We start from the raw sequence: 15,838 nt of genomic DNA, 5'->3' as shown, positions 1-15,838 counted from the left end.
TGAATAAAGTACTGTAATAAAATGTGTAACGCAGTTAGTGACTCGGTGGAACTGATTTTCAGACGCAACGCTTTGGTGCTTCTCGTTGTAATATTACTTGGTTGCTTAAATTAAGTCCTACGTTAACGTTGCAGCATACCAGGACTTCCACAGTTCCATTTTGCAAAACCACGAGACAACAACTAATATTGAATAAATTTATTCTTTTATCAAGTAACTGTTTTCACTTTTCGTACGGCAGTAACTAATAAGTGCGACATAAAACGTCCTGCCGAAACGTTGTGCAAAATTCTTAACACTGACAATGCATGCGCACTTTACAATACATATCCCACATACCCAAAAGAAGAAGGAGATTTCGTTACGAACTGAAAAGTCAAAGCTAAACTCAATTTCAGTGTTGACTGTATTTCAGTGTTTTTTTGTGCCTCTATCCAGTTGTGAAAAAGCACGAGAAATTACCCAGGCTGCCCATTTTCTGTAAATTTGAATTCGCGCGTGTACTCTGACCAGTGGTCACCACTATTCGATGTATGCCGTATGGTACAGAAATTATTAAAGACATATAAAATTATTGGCATGGAACGGGGCAGCATGTAGTTACAGAGAAATAAAATAATTTCTTGGGTTATATGCCGCTGCTGTCTTGTCCTGCCTCCAGTCGGATCGCTTTTCATCCTCATGAACGACGCCTTTTCATAGAGGCAGAGAAATTAGCACACTGCAGAATTATTATCCTGTCTTCAAGGCGGCGACACAACACTACGTTGGTCGGATGTGTAACACGTCCTGGTAAGCCGACATTGATGCTTTCAAGGCGATATATATGAGCGCATCCCCGGATCGCCCATCCTCCGGCTTCATATTGTAGTTGTATTTGACAGTCTTTCAGTCTGTACAACAGCAAGCAGTCAAAGATAAATTCAAATAATTGTATTAATTATGCTAAAAATAGCAACAATAGTTATATTCTATTGTTCTAATTAGCTTAAGGACTAAGGTGTTCGTTCAAGACTTACTGCTACTGCACTACGGTGGATGTCCGGTCAGCTCCATCGCTCTACCGCCCACCATTACCAACCAGTGCATTACACATACCGTACACTGTGCAGCACAGCTTTCATTTTCACTACTTCTACGTACACTTTCGCTTTGCAGTATCCCTATGAGTCTGATCGGATCGGCTGCTCTCTCTGCCTAAATGCCTTCATATGTGTTTTCGCATTGGAATGTTTTCTTTTTCGGATCGTATTTCTTCGCAGCTCAGCTTGCATCATACGATAATGTGATTATTGATAAATTCATCGCGGGTGTTTATAGCGAAATAATCGGCTGTCGGTTTTTATCTGGCATCTAAATTATTTTAATCTGACCGTAAATGTCGCGATTATCTTTGTTTTTCTACTGGACGCTCGCGGCTCTAATCATTATATCTTTTTGTGATTATTCTTGGGGATATCTTTGGGAATCTCGTGCGTATATTCTCCTGTTCCCATTAACAAGGTGATGATATAACGGAATACCGATAATTATGGGTTTACAGAGAAAAGTTTGGAAACTGAAGAAAGCTTCGTCCCCATTGAGTCGGATGGGCTTGTTGACCAGGTGGAAACCCGTTTCGTCCGGCAGGTTTCCAGCACGTTGAAGAAGCAGAATAGTCGCTTTAACGATGACGCTCCTCCCGTGCATCTACCCGAAGATGTCGTGCCGCTGGATAAGAATACTTCCTTATTAGGAGCGCCGGTTAATTTATCAGGATATGAGGTAAATACTGTACTGTACTTCTATATAATTAACAGAATAACTACTCTACATTTTGAGTTGGTATAAATTGGAGCAAATGAGCTTTTACACACTCATTTTATTTTGCTTGAATTTCTAATCGAAACGTTCAGCGTAAAAATTTTCCCTGTAATAAAATGACATTCGATTTTTTCTAGATTAAATAATTCGGGTAAATTCCTGTCTGCCACAAGCTGGTCGTTGGTCGTTTAATCACTCGTTATGTGCAATTTGATTTCGTCGGTGGAAGTGCTAAATAAATATCTTGTGTATCTGTCTGGTAATAACGTTGCGTGAGTGTTGTATGGTTGTACTGTATCTGTATGTCCTTCAATTCCTGCATCATCGTAATCGTATTATTGATTGTTTTTATTTATACAGGAACATCACATTTATTACAACGTTTCCTTCTACAATCACAGTGCCGAATCGTATTATGTTGATTTGGACCGTTACAATGGGACCGTAAATCATGACGGTTTATCGAAAGCACATCTCAAAGCGGCGGTATGTCAATACTTCACTGCCCAGTTCCACGTTGCTATGAAAATATTTTCATGAATTTTGTTGTCCCAGGTTGACCACGTTTATTTGTTTAAGTCACCTATTGACTGGCATCCTGCGTTTTTTTTTATATTTCGAGTGTTATTAGAGAAGCTTTAGTGTTTTTCTTCAGCTTGAAGCGTATTTATCATAAATCATTATTCAGTGCTCTGTGAAGTTAAAAGCAGATTTCATATTTTTGACTGCGCACTACGCATACGCATGCATATTTTTTTAACTATAATCTCTTTATAATTTAGCACAATTTTTCCTTATTTTCTGGTTGATAGGAAATAAGTTTTATGTGCATGTGGTGATGGTAATGTTCGAAGACAGCTCTGTAAAATAAGTGACAACTTAATTTGCATGTTCAAAACCGGTGGTGTTTGCCTGACATGTGTTCATATGGCTGTGAAAAGGTTGTCGTATGCTGTCGGGCTTGTTTATTTGCATATTAAGTTTGTCTACAAATAAATTAACGTCAATCATGGCTGTAAGCCATGACTATCTTACTGCCTTACTGTCTTTTACTTACTTCTCATGCTATAGGTTGTCGGCACTTTGTTACCGCATAGTATGTTTGTTTTGTGGTTTTTTTGAACGTTGCACACTTGCACACAGGTTTAAGGTATCATGTTTATGTTCGGAAATTTTTACCTGGCTTCATGTTTGAATAAGATGTTTGTTTAATTCGTTAAGTATGTCAGTAGATACTGTAATTTTATAGTTGAGCCCTTAATGGATCGAGAAAGTTGTACAAGTAATGCTGTAAATTTAAAGTGAGGATCGTATTTAGTTTGTTATATTTGTTAAAATTGGATACTAAACACTACAGATAAATAATTAGAGTATGGAACCTGATCCATAAATCGATTTTGAAGAGTACTTGCTTTTTACGCGCTATTGAAATTGGTTTAAGTATGACGCTAATTTGTTTGACTTCATTAGCTGTTTACATGAAATACATAACTGTTGTTATTGCAAAGCCTTGCACATGTGATTTTCAGGGAATTACGCTGAATTTCACCTTTCCGTTCTATGGATATCGATTAAACAACCTGACATTAGCTACCGGAGGTAAGTCACGTTTTCCTCGACCTTTTATAACGATTTCATCCTGTTGTCTGTTGAAACGACATCGGAAATGATTTGCTACGGTAGTATGATTTTGTGGTGACTGTCTTGCATGCGAAAACAGGTTTCCTCTATACGGGGAATCCCGATCACAGCTGGATAGCGGCGACACAGTACATCGCGCCGCTAATGGCCGACTTTGATCTGCTGGTCCGCAATGATTCACGCGTCAGGTATCTGGACAATGGGACATCCTTGACGGTCGAATGGGAGAATGTGGTGTTGCACGAGAAGAAAGAAGGTCAGATGCTGTTTTTATTACGAGATAAATGCGCAATTTCTGCCAACGCTCTGAACACGTAATGCCTAATGAAGTGTGTGATGTTTTCAGTGGGACCGTTTACGTTTCAAGCGACCTTAAAGGACGATGGTACAATAATATTCTATTACCAACAGGTAATTTACCGGCATCAGCATGTAGGCGTGGGGGTGTGATGCATCGTGGGGGTGTGATACTGCGAAAAGTCAGTATCCTGATGTCATCTGGAAATCGCTGTCATATAGCAAAATATTTTGCATTTGTGTATTAATTCCCATCGTTCTAATTCTTTCCGATATTTTTCCCGTTAAATTGGGACGCATATAGCGCAACTCACAAAGTCTCACATAGCGCGCATATAGCGCAGCTCTTAACTCGTAATTTGAAGTTGCTTTTTACGGGGGTGCGTAATTACGAATACATTTCGATGAATTATAAGGCATAATGTACTTGAATTTCAATGTGCAAAAATATGTTAAGGCGTAAATAACACTGTTCGCAACATCGCAGGTCCCGATTTCCATCGTTAGTGTGCCCAACGAAACCCATCCCGTCAAAGTTGGCATATCCGATGCATATATGATTGATCGGCAACGTTTCAGTATGTGCCTTGCTCTTCTCGCCGGGCTCACACTCTTTGTGAAGCCAACACGCTTGTTGTGTCTTTAACCCGCAACATGGCCAGCTGATGTGATTTTTTTCGACAGTTATCCGATACCGCACCATCTACGAGTACCATCGTATTTCCCTCAACACTTGGGACATTGCCAATAATACCGCATTGATCCTTGAGGCTCTCCCAAGTAAATGCCGTAATAGTTGTCATCGATTATTCATCAATTTCAATACATCTGTATGGATTGAGGTTGCGGTCGGTTGTTCAGTAGTGCCTTTGTGCTTTTTACAGCCTGTATTGCACAGACATCGTGCGAAAGCTGTTTACGGCATACCGCTCTTGGGTGCATGTGGTGTGAAGCGTTGGAACGGTGTTCCGACGGCGTCGATCGCTTTCATCAGGTATTTAAAACCTTCTTCAATTAATTAATGCTTTTTCTAATTTTATGTTTGATTTCTGAGAGTTTGGAAAAGTTTATTTGAATTTTCAAATTGAATTTACCGGGTTTTTTTACAGGAATGGTATGCCGGTGGTTGTCACGTGTCGGCCTCCAATACCACCTGCAACGCATCTTTAGCAGCCCCTCTCGCGGCGGCCGCCACCACCCCCAAGATGACCGTTAAACTGACCAAACCGATTACCAAGCCGGGCGGCAATAAAACCGGCAGCGCCGAGGGACCGCTCAAAAAAGCCAGCAGTGATATGTCGGATTACGCCACATCATCGCGTAATCGTCCCGCTCCGTCCACGGCCAATCCCGGTCCGGCCGCTGGGGGATTATCGGCCAAGTCCAAGTATACGATGCTGGGCAGCAATGTCTCGGGCAGCACCGCGCCCGGTATGCCCAGTCCCCTGACTGCCTCTCAGGAAACGGCGCGTAAGTGGGGGAATCCCGGCGGACGGTGTGATGGATGCCACTGATAAGATTAATAGGCTTCTTTCTTATTTGCAGCGCCGCCGTCGACTAACTATGCCGTGGCCATTGCGGTTGTGCTGGTCGTGGTGGCTGTGACGGCCGCGTTGGGATGGGTGGTGTACGCGTATTTACGGCCACAAACGCCTTCCGGGCAATGGCTAATTAAAGTGAGTGCTTCTGATCCGATAGTACTAAGGATAGGCTGCATACGCACACTCAAATTATGCAACATATGTGTCAACAATAACAACCGAGATTATTTGGCTGCTTTTTTCTTCGTCTTTGTTAAAGAATTTTCGGTTGAAGTTACATTCCGTCGTAATAAACCTCAGCGAATTCACACGATGTGATAACTAAAGTTTAGTCAATCCTTGTATCCATACATGCCTGTAATGCACTGTAAATGTTTTGACTTACGAGTACTTACTCAATGACCGGAAGTTCAGTTAATTCCGCTGCGGTAATTATAATTAGTTTAGAAGCATCGATATGGTATCGAAAACAGTTTGCATAGACAGTAGTTGCTAGCATGTATTTAGTGCATTTCATTTCCTATGTAGTATCGTCCGAATCAATGGCGGCGAAATCGGGATGATGAAATTCAGATTGCTAGCACTCCCTTCTGAAGCTCTGATTGGATTCAACTGCTCAATCCCGCGAAAAACCAGAGAGAAGACTACGGCATATAACTTTACCTACTTGATAAGTTGATAGTTTTGCTCGTTCTTTTGGTGCCAAAACGTTGTACCCAAATTTTTTCTTTTGTTGGTTTTATCGGTTTTACGTTGTTTTATGATGATCCGTGGTCTATTTTAGCGTTCTATTGAACCATGTCTTTCAAACCTGCCTGTTGTATCTGTTTGCTTTATTCCGTCATAACGTTAACGTTGGGTCATGCTCTCTTTTTTCTCGAGTTCGTTTTTACCCGTTTCATACTGTATATCTTTGGGAAGCAGTTTCTTACGTACAGAAAACAGTAAATTTTTACAACCGGGAGCACAGTTCTGACAACCGAAGCTTTATACATCAATTTTCATGGCGGCTCTTAATTTGGCCGACCGCGCTCGGGGATTGAATTCGATTTCCTCCCTGGACGCTTGTACGGCTTTTTTAGTTAATTGGAGCCATTTGAATTCCATCGTATCCAACAACTCTTCTTTGGGTAGCCAACGCGCATGCGTGCGATACGCACGAGCAATCTGCGGGTTTAAAGCATTCGGACGCAGTCTGAAATTGGGAAAAACAATTCTTCGTATTGTAAAAACTGACCAAAACATAAACAGTAAAAAACAACTGAAAAGAACTACAACGCTTAATGACGATTGCATGAAAACGGCAAAGTTAAACTTCCAAACTTTATCGTTCTGGATAATTTTTCATGTACAGTAAGTGTTTCGTTTCCTGCTAATTTTTTGTAAGTCTGGCCTTGTCCTGTTTTTGCCTTACTTGTCTTTCCAATCCGCACTATGGAAATGCATCTTAACGATCTGACACTCCAGTGAGTGGAAAGTGATGGCCGCAAAAATTCCTTTCGGACGCAGCAGCTGATGCCCCAGCGCCATGGCAAAGTCCAACTCGTTGAGCTCATCGTTAACGAAAATCCTCAAGGCCTGAAATATCTTGGTAGCTGGATGCTGAACGCGACCCATCCTATCGTGGCGTTCAGAGTAAACCGCTCCCGCAATCACATCCGCCAATTGACCCGTCGTCCGAATTGTCCGCATCATGAAGCGTTTTTCCACAATGTGTCGAGCAACTACAATTTAAAAAAAAACCTGTCATGCAGCAAACGTTCTACAAAACCTAACAATTTCAAGTGTTTTAAAATATTTTTTACACAATTTCCATATTAAGCAGAAAAAAGGCAGCTCTTCATTTCTGGCTCAGCAAAAACAGGTATTTTAGCGAGAGAAGTTTTCATTACATACCTATTCAGAGCTAAAATAATTCATTTCAGTAATCGTTACACGCTGGAACATTTTCCATAACATTTCTGCAGTCGTAGTCGTGGGAATGTGGAGGACCACATAAAAATCTCCGGTTATTTCCAAAAAAAGTATAAACATTATTTTATTAAAGCCAACAAAAATACTCAGTCCAGACTGAAAAATGGATCCGATAACAATGAGTTAAAACAAATTCAACGCAAGCTCATAAATCTCCCACTCACTTTTCGCCGCTTGTGGTTCTTCTCCGAATTTTTTGAAGATCGTCACCAGATCCTCCTCATTCATCCGATTAACAACATCCGCGGCGGTGGGCTGCGCAGGATCCCGTCCCGCATCCATGCGCATATCCAGCGGCCCCTCGGGGCGGCTGAACGCGAAGCCCCGCGCCCCCTGGTCCATCTGCATGGAGGAGCAACCGGCGTCCAACAGGATACCATCAAGGGGCTTCTTCAGACCGATCCCCTTCAGCAGATCCGGCAGATCACTAAAGCGCCCCATTAAGGGGATCACTTGCTCGGGATAGTCGGCGGCCAGATCGTCCATGTACCCCCGACAGGACGGATCACGATCCAGGGCCAGGATTCGACACCCGGGGAAATTCTCCAGCAGGGCACGGGAATGCCCGCCGGCACCGAATGTCATGTCCAAAATGGTTAGATCGGGATCTGGTATGAAGGAAAAAAGGAATTGAAAATCTGCATAATTATCTTGGAAAAAATTCATTCTACAGTTAATATTATTCGGTTTGCTGGCCTGGCACCCAGCAGCAGTTGGCTCATATTTCGCGATTTAACAATAACAAAAAAATTTTTAAAAATTAAAATATTTATACAAAATTCCTATTTATACAGATTAAGTATATAGAAAAAATATCATCGTTAAATCGGGATCTGTACGCAGGGAAAACAAATGCTTTACACTGACACTGCAGATTCAAAATTCCCCTGGAACAAATTCATTTTTTCTTAAAAAAATCCTTTCAAACGAAAAATATCTATATAAAATACAAGCTGTTAACAGACTGAAATAAATAAATTGAATAAATTCTGACTGTTGAATAAATTCAGACTGAAACAATCGTAGTTGCTTTTTTATACCTGAAAGATTATCCAGTCTCCAGAAGACTTCCAGGACTTCTTTGCACATCACAGGTTCATGTGGCCGCGTGCTCCGACCTTTCTCCGGTTCGGCTGCATTATCCCAGCTGATATGGGTGCAGTCAGCAGCACTGTCTTTCTCGTCACTCCCTCCAGACTGTTCGTTCTGAATGATAGGCTCCACAACCAGGAGATTCCTTCGGGCACGTGCGTGGACTCTCCGAACCCACGCGTACGCGGTGCACACTCCGTCCAAGTGTGTGATGAGTGACGGTATGGCGCAACATCGGGAAATGAGCGATGCAGTTTGAGAGATGATCCTATTAGCAATCATGATCTAGCACAAAATCTGAGACACTCCGTTAGTCCCATACATCCGGAAAACAGCAAAAAATTGAAAAGTCAAAACAAATGAGTAAAGAACTAATTTGTAAATTCAAAAGTTAAAACTGCAACTTGTACAGTACCTTCTGTAAGGCTGTATTAGGGTATATATATACTGTACTCGTATATTAGTTACACTCAATCTTCAACTCCCTGCAGGGAGATGCAACTCCGTGGAGCTGATTGGCCCCGCCTTGCGCCGTTATTGGTCGCTGTGCTCTTCGGAATTGCAACTACGGTCTACGGCGTAGACCAGCTAAATAGCTGGTAAAGCTTCGCCGTGGACGTACCCCGACAGGCCCGACCAAACTAACCTAAAGTTTGAAGTCAATTTTCAACTTTGATGCCATAGACAGGCAAAAATTTATTTTCATGCATTTCCGTAAACAGAAGCACATCATAACTATTCAAGAAATTTTAACTTTCCAAAAGTAAATTTTTGATTCTTTCATACTATCGCGCACATAAGCATACTATGTAAGTAGTAAAGTTTTAGAATATATATAATAATATTTTGTCAGTACAATAAAGTTTTTTTGATTCTCCGTTAACTACCCCGTAAAAGGGACAACTCCGGACGCGCAAAACACTGGAAATCACCCTCAATCTTCGTTGTTAACTTGAACTGGGAGACGTATTCTTATTCGCTGCTTGAAACACTCCCCCTCTCCTCGGGGTTGCCAGCCCGTGCAGGAAGTTGAAGATTATTGAGTGAGACTATTATAAAGTGCCAACTTCCAAGTTACTCGTATGTACACAGGCTGCTGTTTTGCTTTGACTCTGGTAAGCAGGCGATAAGGTAACCGCACGGAAATTAAGGAATAGGCGAACTTAGGCTTCAGATTGGAACTTTCATTTCCTCATTTCATTTTCCCTTCTCATTTCCTCGATACTTCTATTAGTTCTATACATAAATAATAAAAGTATGCTTTCGTTGTAAGTTTTATTTGTTGAAGAAATAATACAATAATTGCGATTTTGCATAAACGCTCGCCTGCATGGCTGCATCGATTATTTAAAAATTAATTGCGATTAATTTGGTAACCACGTACATCCAGCCCACCGAAACAGTGCACTTTTTATTCCTTCTGTAAATGGTTACAAGTTACAAACTTACAACTTACAATATCACTCTGTTAGACAACACCTGGGATTTACATAACCTGACACACTGCACACCGAGCGCACATATGACACACCAATAAAAAATTCAACCGATTTTGCAGTTTTATTACAGGGAGGAGGAAAAAGATCACTAGGACTATACACTCAAACGGTTCCATGGTTTGACAATAAAGCGACGCTTAATCCTTTCCCACGCATTATTATGCTCCCAGCTCCTGCTCGTACTGCTTCCGGAAGCAGTCGCCGACGGGGAAGAAATCCCAGCAGCGCTGCTGATACAGCTGCCACACGTACGTCTCCTGACCGGTATATTCCGTTTGGTCTTTGTTGATCAAGTGCATTAAGAAAAACCTGCCAGAGAACATTCGAGTCTGCAGATAACATCTATATTTTATGCAGAATACTACATATACAAAGTGTACACATAAGAAAATATGTATAGACTTCATATAAAATGGAAAAATCCTAATAACCACCAAACAAAATTTAAATAAATTATGCTCATGCTGTCCTGAGAACCATTAATTACAAAATGAGCGAACATCCATTTTTTAGCCAGGCGACAATAATTTATTTGCAATCGTTTTTTTACTGCTTGTGCGTACAGATAATTAGCCAAATTGTGTTCCTGTTGGGTGTGTTGTTCGAATCCATGTGGCACTTTATCGAAGTAATCTTTGCCCATTTCACAGATGAAACAGTTGGACTCCATATCGTCGCTGACCTGCTGCAGCTGATCGCGTAGATCACCGAATGCATCAATAATCAAGCCTAGAACAACATTGTCAACCCTTGTATACTCACATTCGCCATATCACTCATCAACAATATGTGATCATACCCTGCACGATAGCCAAGAGGATGACCACAATGAAGAAGAAAAATGTCATATCAAAGACAATACGCTGCAGCTCCAGAGGGTCGCCATCCGGTTCTTGGATTGCATCACCAACACCTCCGCCGTTTCTTACACCGTTGTATATATGGAAGATAAAGCACTAACCAAAAACGCCATCATTTGTAAAAGATTCTCAAGAAAGATACGAAAAGATTTCGTATCGTAATTTAATGTAATGTATTTATAATTTTTTAAATTTCGTATCGTAGTTTTTCTTACGGTGAGCATGTTATGGCATTTTGCATCCGGTGGTTCCCCTTCTTCCTCTCCCTCTTGCACGTAGAATTTCCGGAAAAAGTTAAACGCAAGAACAGTGTACAAGTATACCACAATGCTCATCAGCATGACAGTCAAAAGCAGTTGCCGTCCGTTGTGGGTAACGGACTGCAGGATCGTGCTCAAGGGTTTAGAAATGTTGGCCACATCCACCAAATGAGCGGCAAAGAAAAAGTAGTTAAAATTGCCCAAAATGGAGAACACCAAATAAGCAATGTTATATAAAAACGCCTGCAAACAAAAAATAAATTTATTTTGATACTGTACCATTAATTTTGTTTGTAGCCGTTTCGGTACCTTATCCGTGCAGATGACACCCAGTTTCCAAATTCTATATTTCCAATCAATTGACCGTAGTCCGGCCTTTTGGCTACTTTCCGCATCTTTACTGTCATTGCCGAATTCATTAGCCGTGACTTTTAATCCCAGCGTCCTCATGATCATTCCGATGTCGTGCGTTTCTTTATACTTGGCTAGGACTTTCTTTTTGACGAATTTATCCCAATAATTCTCCGGGAAAGCCCTGTGAATTTTCTGCAGTTAGCCGTCTTCAAACAAAAATTGCAATTAGTTTGCTTACTCGGAGCTTATCACCAACGCGTCCCATCTGGAGCGGATGTTATCCATATCTGGATAATATCCTTCTGGTTGTTTGGCAATCCACATTCCTTCGAACTCTAACTTTCGTGCAACTTCCTTTTCTCGCTTGAAAATAGCCAGCGGAACCTACACGCAAAGCAAAACTAAAAGTATCTCTAATGCAAGTCTATGAAACCTGAGAAAACGTAAGAATACTGAAGAATTTCGTACAATTCTAACCTTCAGATGATAATAAGCAGCCAATTTAACCAGCGCCACGAGAGTATGCACCATTGCCATCAGCCGGATAGTAATTCCGAGGTAATATTGATACGGGTTCGTCTGATCAATCATAATAATCTCATCCCGTCCTGCATTATCACCGGCATTCTCCAAATCCGTGGCAATCGTTGCCACTCTTTCGGAGTCATCCTCATCACTTCGATCGAACGACAAGCCGCCACTGGCGTCGGTCACCTGACAAAAAATCCAATGTAGTGGCGCTAGGAAATTTAAGTTAGAAAAATAATAGATACTTACCCGATAACACAACAGGATGGCGTTGATCAAAAAGGCCACGCCCAAGCCCGCGGTCTGGAAGTTGTAGAAATTCCGTGCAAAGAAGTTCAGCATGGAATTAAACGAGGTGCCAAAACTGGATTTGGATTCGCCCGTGGCTTCTTCCTCCGCGGCTTCCTTCCTTTCCTGGATCAGCGCCGTCGCTGCGCCGGTATTTTCATCTTCGCCCGCCACCGCATGATGCAGCCGCGGCGACAGGCTGGCCAGTTCCACCTCGGCGGTTTCCAGTTCACCCGTGCCCTCCCGGATCGCCAACAGGGCATCCGGCTTCCGTCCCGGCACGATTTTCTGCTCTTCGAAATCCGGGATGGATCCGTTGGAGTGGATGGTCTCGTGGATGACATCGTAATGCGGCACATGTTCTACGTCGTCCACCGGGGCCGCATTGGCGTTCAGACTAATCCCGAAGGCGGAGACCGGTCCGGCTCCGGCGTCCTCCATTTTGAAAGCCTTCGACATGCCGTAGATATTGCGGGGGTTTAAATCGGGGGCTTTCGCAGGGGCAGTCGTAGACGATTCGGTGGCGGTGTCTTTTGCGGAGTCGAAGGAATAACCGGTCATCATGTACAGTAAAAATCGGCCGGTCGTTCTGCAAAACCCGGCAGAAGTTAATTATGCAGTTACACAAACTACAGTGCTGGTTAAATACCATTCAACACTAAACTAAAAAAAATTCTCATATTTCAACAAAAAATTATTTGCACTGATCCAAAAAAAGTCTGTAAGAAGAATAGTGCACAATCTGCAATAAGGGGCGATTCAAGTATTACTTAACGCTAAGGGGTGGGGGGTGGTCATGGGTTTTTGTTACGCCGTGTTACATGGGGTAAGGGGTCCAAAAATTTTTGTTACGTGCGGGCCGACACCCCATAAAAAAACGAAAAAAATTAATATATTTTAATTGAAATTGAATATGGGGGTGGTCGGGCTCTCTGTTACGTATGCAGTTAGGGGGTCGAAAATTTTGTTATGCGGTGTTACAAGGGGTGGGGGTGGTCCAAAATCACGAAAAATTGCGTTACGTAATACTTGAATCGCGCCTAATGTTGTTTTACGGCAATGTAAATCTTGATCGCATATGTATTTACATACGAGTATAGATATTAGGTACCTATACAGATAGATGAGTACTGAGTAGTATTCTGTTAATAGCAGCTCTGATGGTATTTTGAGTGTTTTCAATTAATTTGACGTAAACCATTCAAACACAAAATTTTGTACTGTTGATCATACTTCATAACGAATATCTGGAAATAAATAATGTAATAGACCATCCACAGAAATCCCTTAAAGCTGGCCCAAGCCAGTTGCGGATAGGTCATCCTTTTCCATCTCGCCACCTTCCGCCGGACATTCCCTGGTGTCAGAGTGTGCACGATACTCTTCACACCGCCGATCACCTTCCCGAGCAGCTTCTTGGTCGACTCCCACGTCGACTCAACTTCAATTAAATCCAGACTGGGTGGCAGCGCCTGTTTCATGGGCGGCGGCTCTTTGACGGAAATGCTCGCGGCGTGCTGCATCTCAAAGATAGCATCCTCGCAGAAATCCACAAAAATCTCCAGTTTCCCTTTGTCGCCAGATTCATTGACGACGTTGTGGAGAAAAGCGCGTTTTGACTCTTTAATTTGCGGTTTCTCCCACTGCTGCAGGTTCTGTTCGCTGATTTCGAAGTAGACACGTTCGATGCGGCGTGCGCCGCCGATGATCTCAATGCGACCGAGTTTATTCTCAAACGACTTCAACATACTGTCGGCTACGTCCAGAATGCGCTGTAAACGCGCGTCGTTGGTAATGTGCTCGGACAAATTGGTCAGCAGTAAGGCGGAATTGAAACCGATATCTTGTGCTTGTCCACTGAATCGTTCCGTGAACTCGATATAATCCACTTTACCGTCTTGGCTCGAGACGCACGCCAGCAAATAGGCGACCTTCGAAAGTAATTTTGTTTTACTAAATCGATGCGAACATCTAAAAATCGCTAAATGACTAAACGAATGCTGTTAGGTGAAGTGAAAGCTATTTTGTGCAGCGTTGCGGCATGCCCATTAATGTTGTTTACGTTTACTACTGAAATGTCACTATGGTGTCACAAATTTACATTTCGTTTGACAACTTAATTTTTACACCGTAATATACAGGGTGGCTACGCCAAGTTCGGACAGTTGCGTAAACAAATTAGATAATATTTCTGTACGACGTTTTGTCTACCATTTAGCACTTCGAAAAATGCCTCTTTTTATTGCTGATTCAGTTATACTAAACTGTATTTAGAATGAACCTTTCAAATATGTCAGTTAGGAACCAAGGGGTGCTTAACGAGAGATAATATCGGTCATTTTCATGACGTTTATAACGGGCCCTCTAAGAAATTAGACGACAAATATTTTTGTGTGAAATTTTTTAAAAACTATCCAGTGACCAAAAAGTTATCCCCTGACGGTCAGCATCAGAACCTTGCGCGATCCGAGCTCGTGGTGAGGTTGAAACAAGAGTGTGTAGACTTGTAAGTTAGATCATACCTAACAAAAACGCGGTTGGCTAGAGCACTAATATATTTTGGCATGATTTCAGTGTTTAAACGAAAGTAAGAAAAGGTCGAACCAGCCGCTCGAACCTTTTTTAATTCTGTTGATTAAACAAGATTATTTTGTATTTTGTGCGCTTTTCGCGAAAAAATTAAAGTAAAATAACTATGGCTCGCTTTGGACTTTAGCTTCCGGTATAGAAACATGACACAGAAATTTGCTAGAGACCAAGAATTTTTTAACTGCCCGAACTTGGCGTAGTCAGACTGTATTTCCATTTCAAATGTCGAACAGTCTGTATGTCGAAATGACTGCATACCGATAAAGTATGTCCGATATTCAGTTGTGTTATACCGTAAGGAGAACGCCAAAGTTCCTACAATCGCAAGAGTACTACGCTGTACTACTTGCAGCAACGTACTTGTTCGGCATCATAGATCTTCTGCGATTCCATGGCCTTTTTCAGATCCTGTGTCGTAATCCATCCCGTATGACCCGGATCGAACTCCTGGAAGCTGGCGGAGTTGACTAATTCTTCCAGTTTCAAGAAGATATCAAAGAACTTGATAATCATCTATTGCGAGCAAAATTTTGGTGGTAACAAGCAACAAAACTGCGAAAATTACGCGCTTCTTACGTCAAGATTTTGAGATGATTCGGCCAGTGAGTCCACCATCTGTCTGCCAATCGGTCCATTCAGTGTATTACCTTCCAACATCGAAATCAACATGGTAACCATCTCATTTTGCAAATCAAGAAATCCCGACAGCATATCGAGCTGCGATGTCTCCTACAGACAAAACACTAACTGATCTTGACATTTTTTCCTACAGTGTGCGTAAATTCAAACTACCTTGGCCTTGGCCAGTTTATCTGCAAAACAAAACAAAGTTAACAATACTGTTCATAAAGAAAACACCGCGTGAAATTTGCAAAACAATTTACCAGTCATGTGAGCGAACAAGAAGAAAAACCCGCCAACAGCATCCCACAATCTCGAATGCGCCAGTGTCAGTTGGTTACCGGGACACGGACCTTGGATAAATTCCGTTAAAGAGTTGAACACCTGCCCGGCAATCTTCATGGCGCGGTTAAACTCCACAATTCCCTGGACGAAATTACATCATAAAATCGCAAAAACAGAATTCGCTATTAACTGTGCAGATCTGCAAT

At 42.0% G+C, this 15,838-nt stretch overlaps 3 protein-coding genes across 5 annotated transcripts in view; 1 reads left to right on the top strand and 2 right to left on the bottom strand.

The window, feature by feature from the left end:
- The first annotated feature begins 1,139 nt into the window (after positions 1 to 1,139).
- On the top strand, positions 1,140 to 6,240 carry LOC129587437 (plexin domain-containing protein 2-like). The gene is made up of 12 exons (XM_055481179.1): positions 1,140 to 1,472; positions 1,544 to 1,764; positions 2,164 to 2,289; positions 3,333 to 3,402; positions 3,524 to 3,700; positions 3,791 to 3,855; positions 4,229 to 4,319; positions 4,426 to 4,521; positions 4,626 to 4,735; positions 4,851 to 5,211; positions 5,287 to 5,417; positions 5,811 to 6,240. The coding sequence occupies exons 1-12, from the start codon at positions 1,379 to 1,381 to the stop codon at positions 5,874 to 5,876; spliced, it is 1,608 nt and encodes a 535-aa protein (XP_055337154.1). The 5' UTR covers positions 1,140 to 1,378; the 3' UTR covers positions 5,877 to 6,240.
- Positions 6,098 to 8,752, bottom strand: LOC129587438 (probable methyltransferase-like protein 15 homolog). Its single transcript, XM_055481180.1, has 4 exons — positions 8,297 to 8,752; positions 7,421 to 7,864; positions 6,697 to 7,006; positions 6,098 to 6,477 (listed from the first exon to the last, which is right to left on the bottom strand). Exons 1-4 carry the CDS (start codon positions 8,628 to 8,630, stop codon positions 6,270 to 6,272), a joined length of 1,296 nt encoding a protein of 431 aa, XP_055337155.1. The 5' UTR covers positions 8,631 to 8,752; the 3' UTR covers positions 6,098 to 6,269.
- Positions 8,753 to 9,746: 994 nt separating this feature from the next.
- LOC129587474 (ryanodine receptor-like) overlaps positions 9,747 to 15,838 on the bottom strand; it is a 28,121-nt gene continuing 22,029 nt past the window's right edge. For all 3 annotated transcript variants that reach the window (XM_055481238.1, XM_055481239.1, XM_055481237.1), the window contains 13 exons: positions 15,611 to 15,773; positions 15,519 to 15,538; positions 15,303 to 15,455; positions 15,087 to 15,239; positions 13,371 to 14,068; positions 12,099 to 12,726; positions 11,799 to 12,035; positions 11,560 to 11,705; positions 11,277 to 11,502; positions 10,923 to 11,210; positions 10,647 to 10,803; positions 10,411 to 10,576; positions 9,747 to 10,156 (listed from right to left, as the gene is read on the bottom strand). In XM_055481238.1, the coding sequence (XP_055337213.1) occupies positions 10,006 to 10,156; positions 10,411 to 10,576; positions 10,647 to 10,803; positions 10,923 to 11,210; positions 11,277 to 11,502; positions 11,560 to 11,705; positions 11,799 to 12,035; positions 12,099 to 12,726; positions 13,371 to 14,068; positions 15,087 to 15,239; positions 15,303 to 15,455; positions 15,519 to 15,538; positions 15,611 to 15,773 (3,186 nt within the window). In that variant the 3' untranslated portion in view covers positions 9,747 to 10,005. The remainder of the gene's footprint in view (positions 10,157 to 10,410; positions 10,577 to 10,646; positions 10,804 to 10,922; positions 11,211 to 11,276; positions 11,503 to 11,559; positions 11,706 to 11,798; positions 12,036 to 12,098; positions 12,727 to 13,370; positions 14,069 to 15,086; positions 15,240 to 15,302; positions 15,456 to 15,518; positions 15,539 to 15,610; positions 15,774 to 15,838) is intronic.

Source organism: Paramacrobiotus metropolitanus, unplaced genomic scaffold (genome assembly GCF_019649055.1).
Source record: "Paramacrobiotus metropolitanus isolate TYO unplaced genomic scaffold, Prichtersi_v1.0 Parri_scaffold0000025, whole genome shotgun sequence".
NCBI lineage: Eukaryota > Metazoa > Tardigrada > Eutardigrada > Parachela > Macrobiotidae > Paramacrobiotus > Paramacrobiotus metropolitanus.
This window is presented reverse-complemented; position numbering and strand designations above follow the sequence as displayed.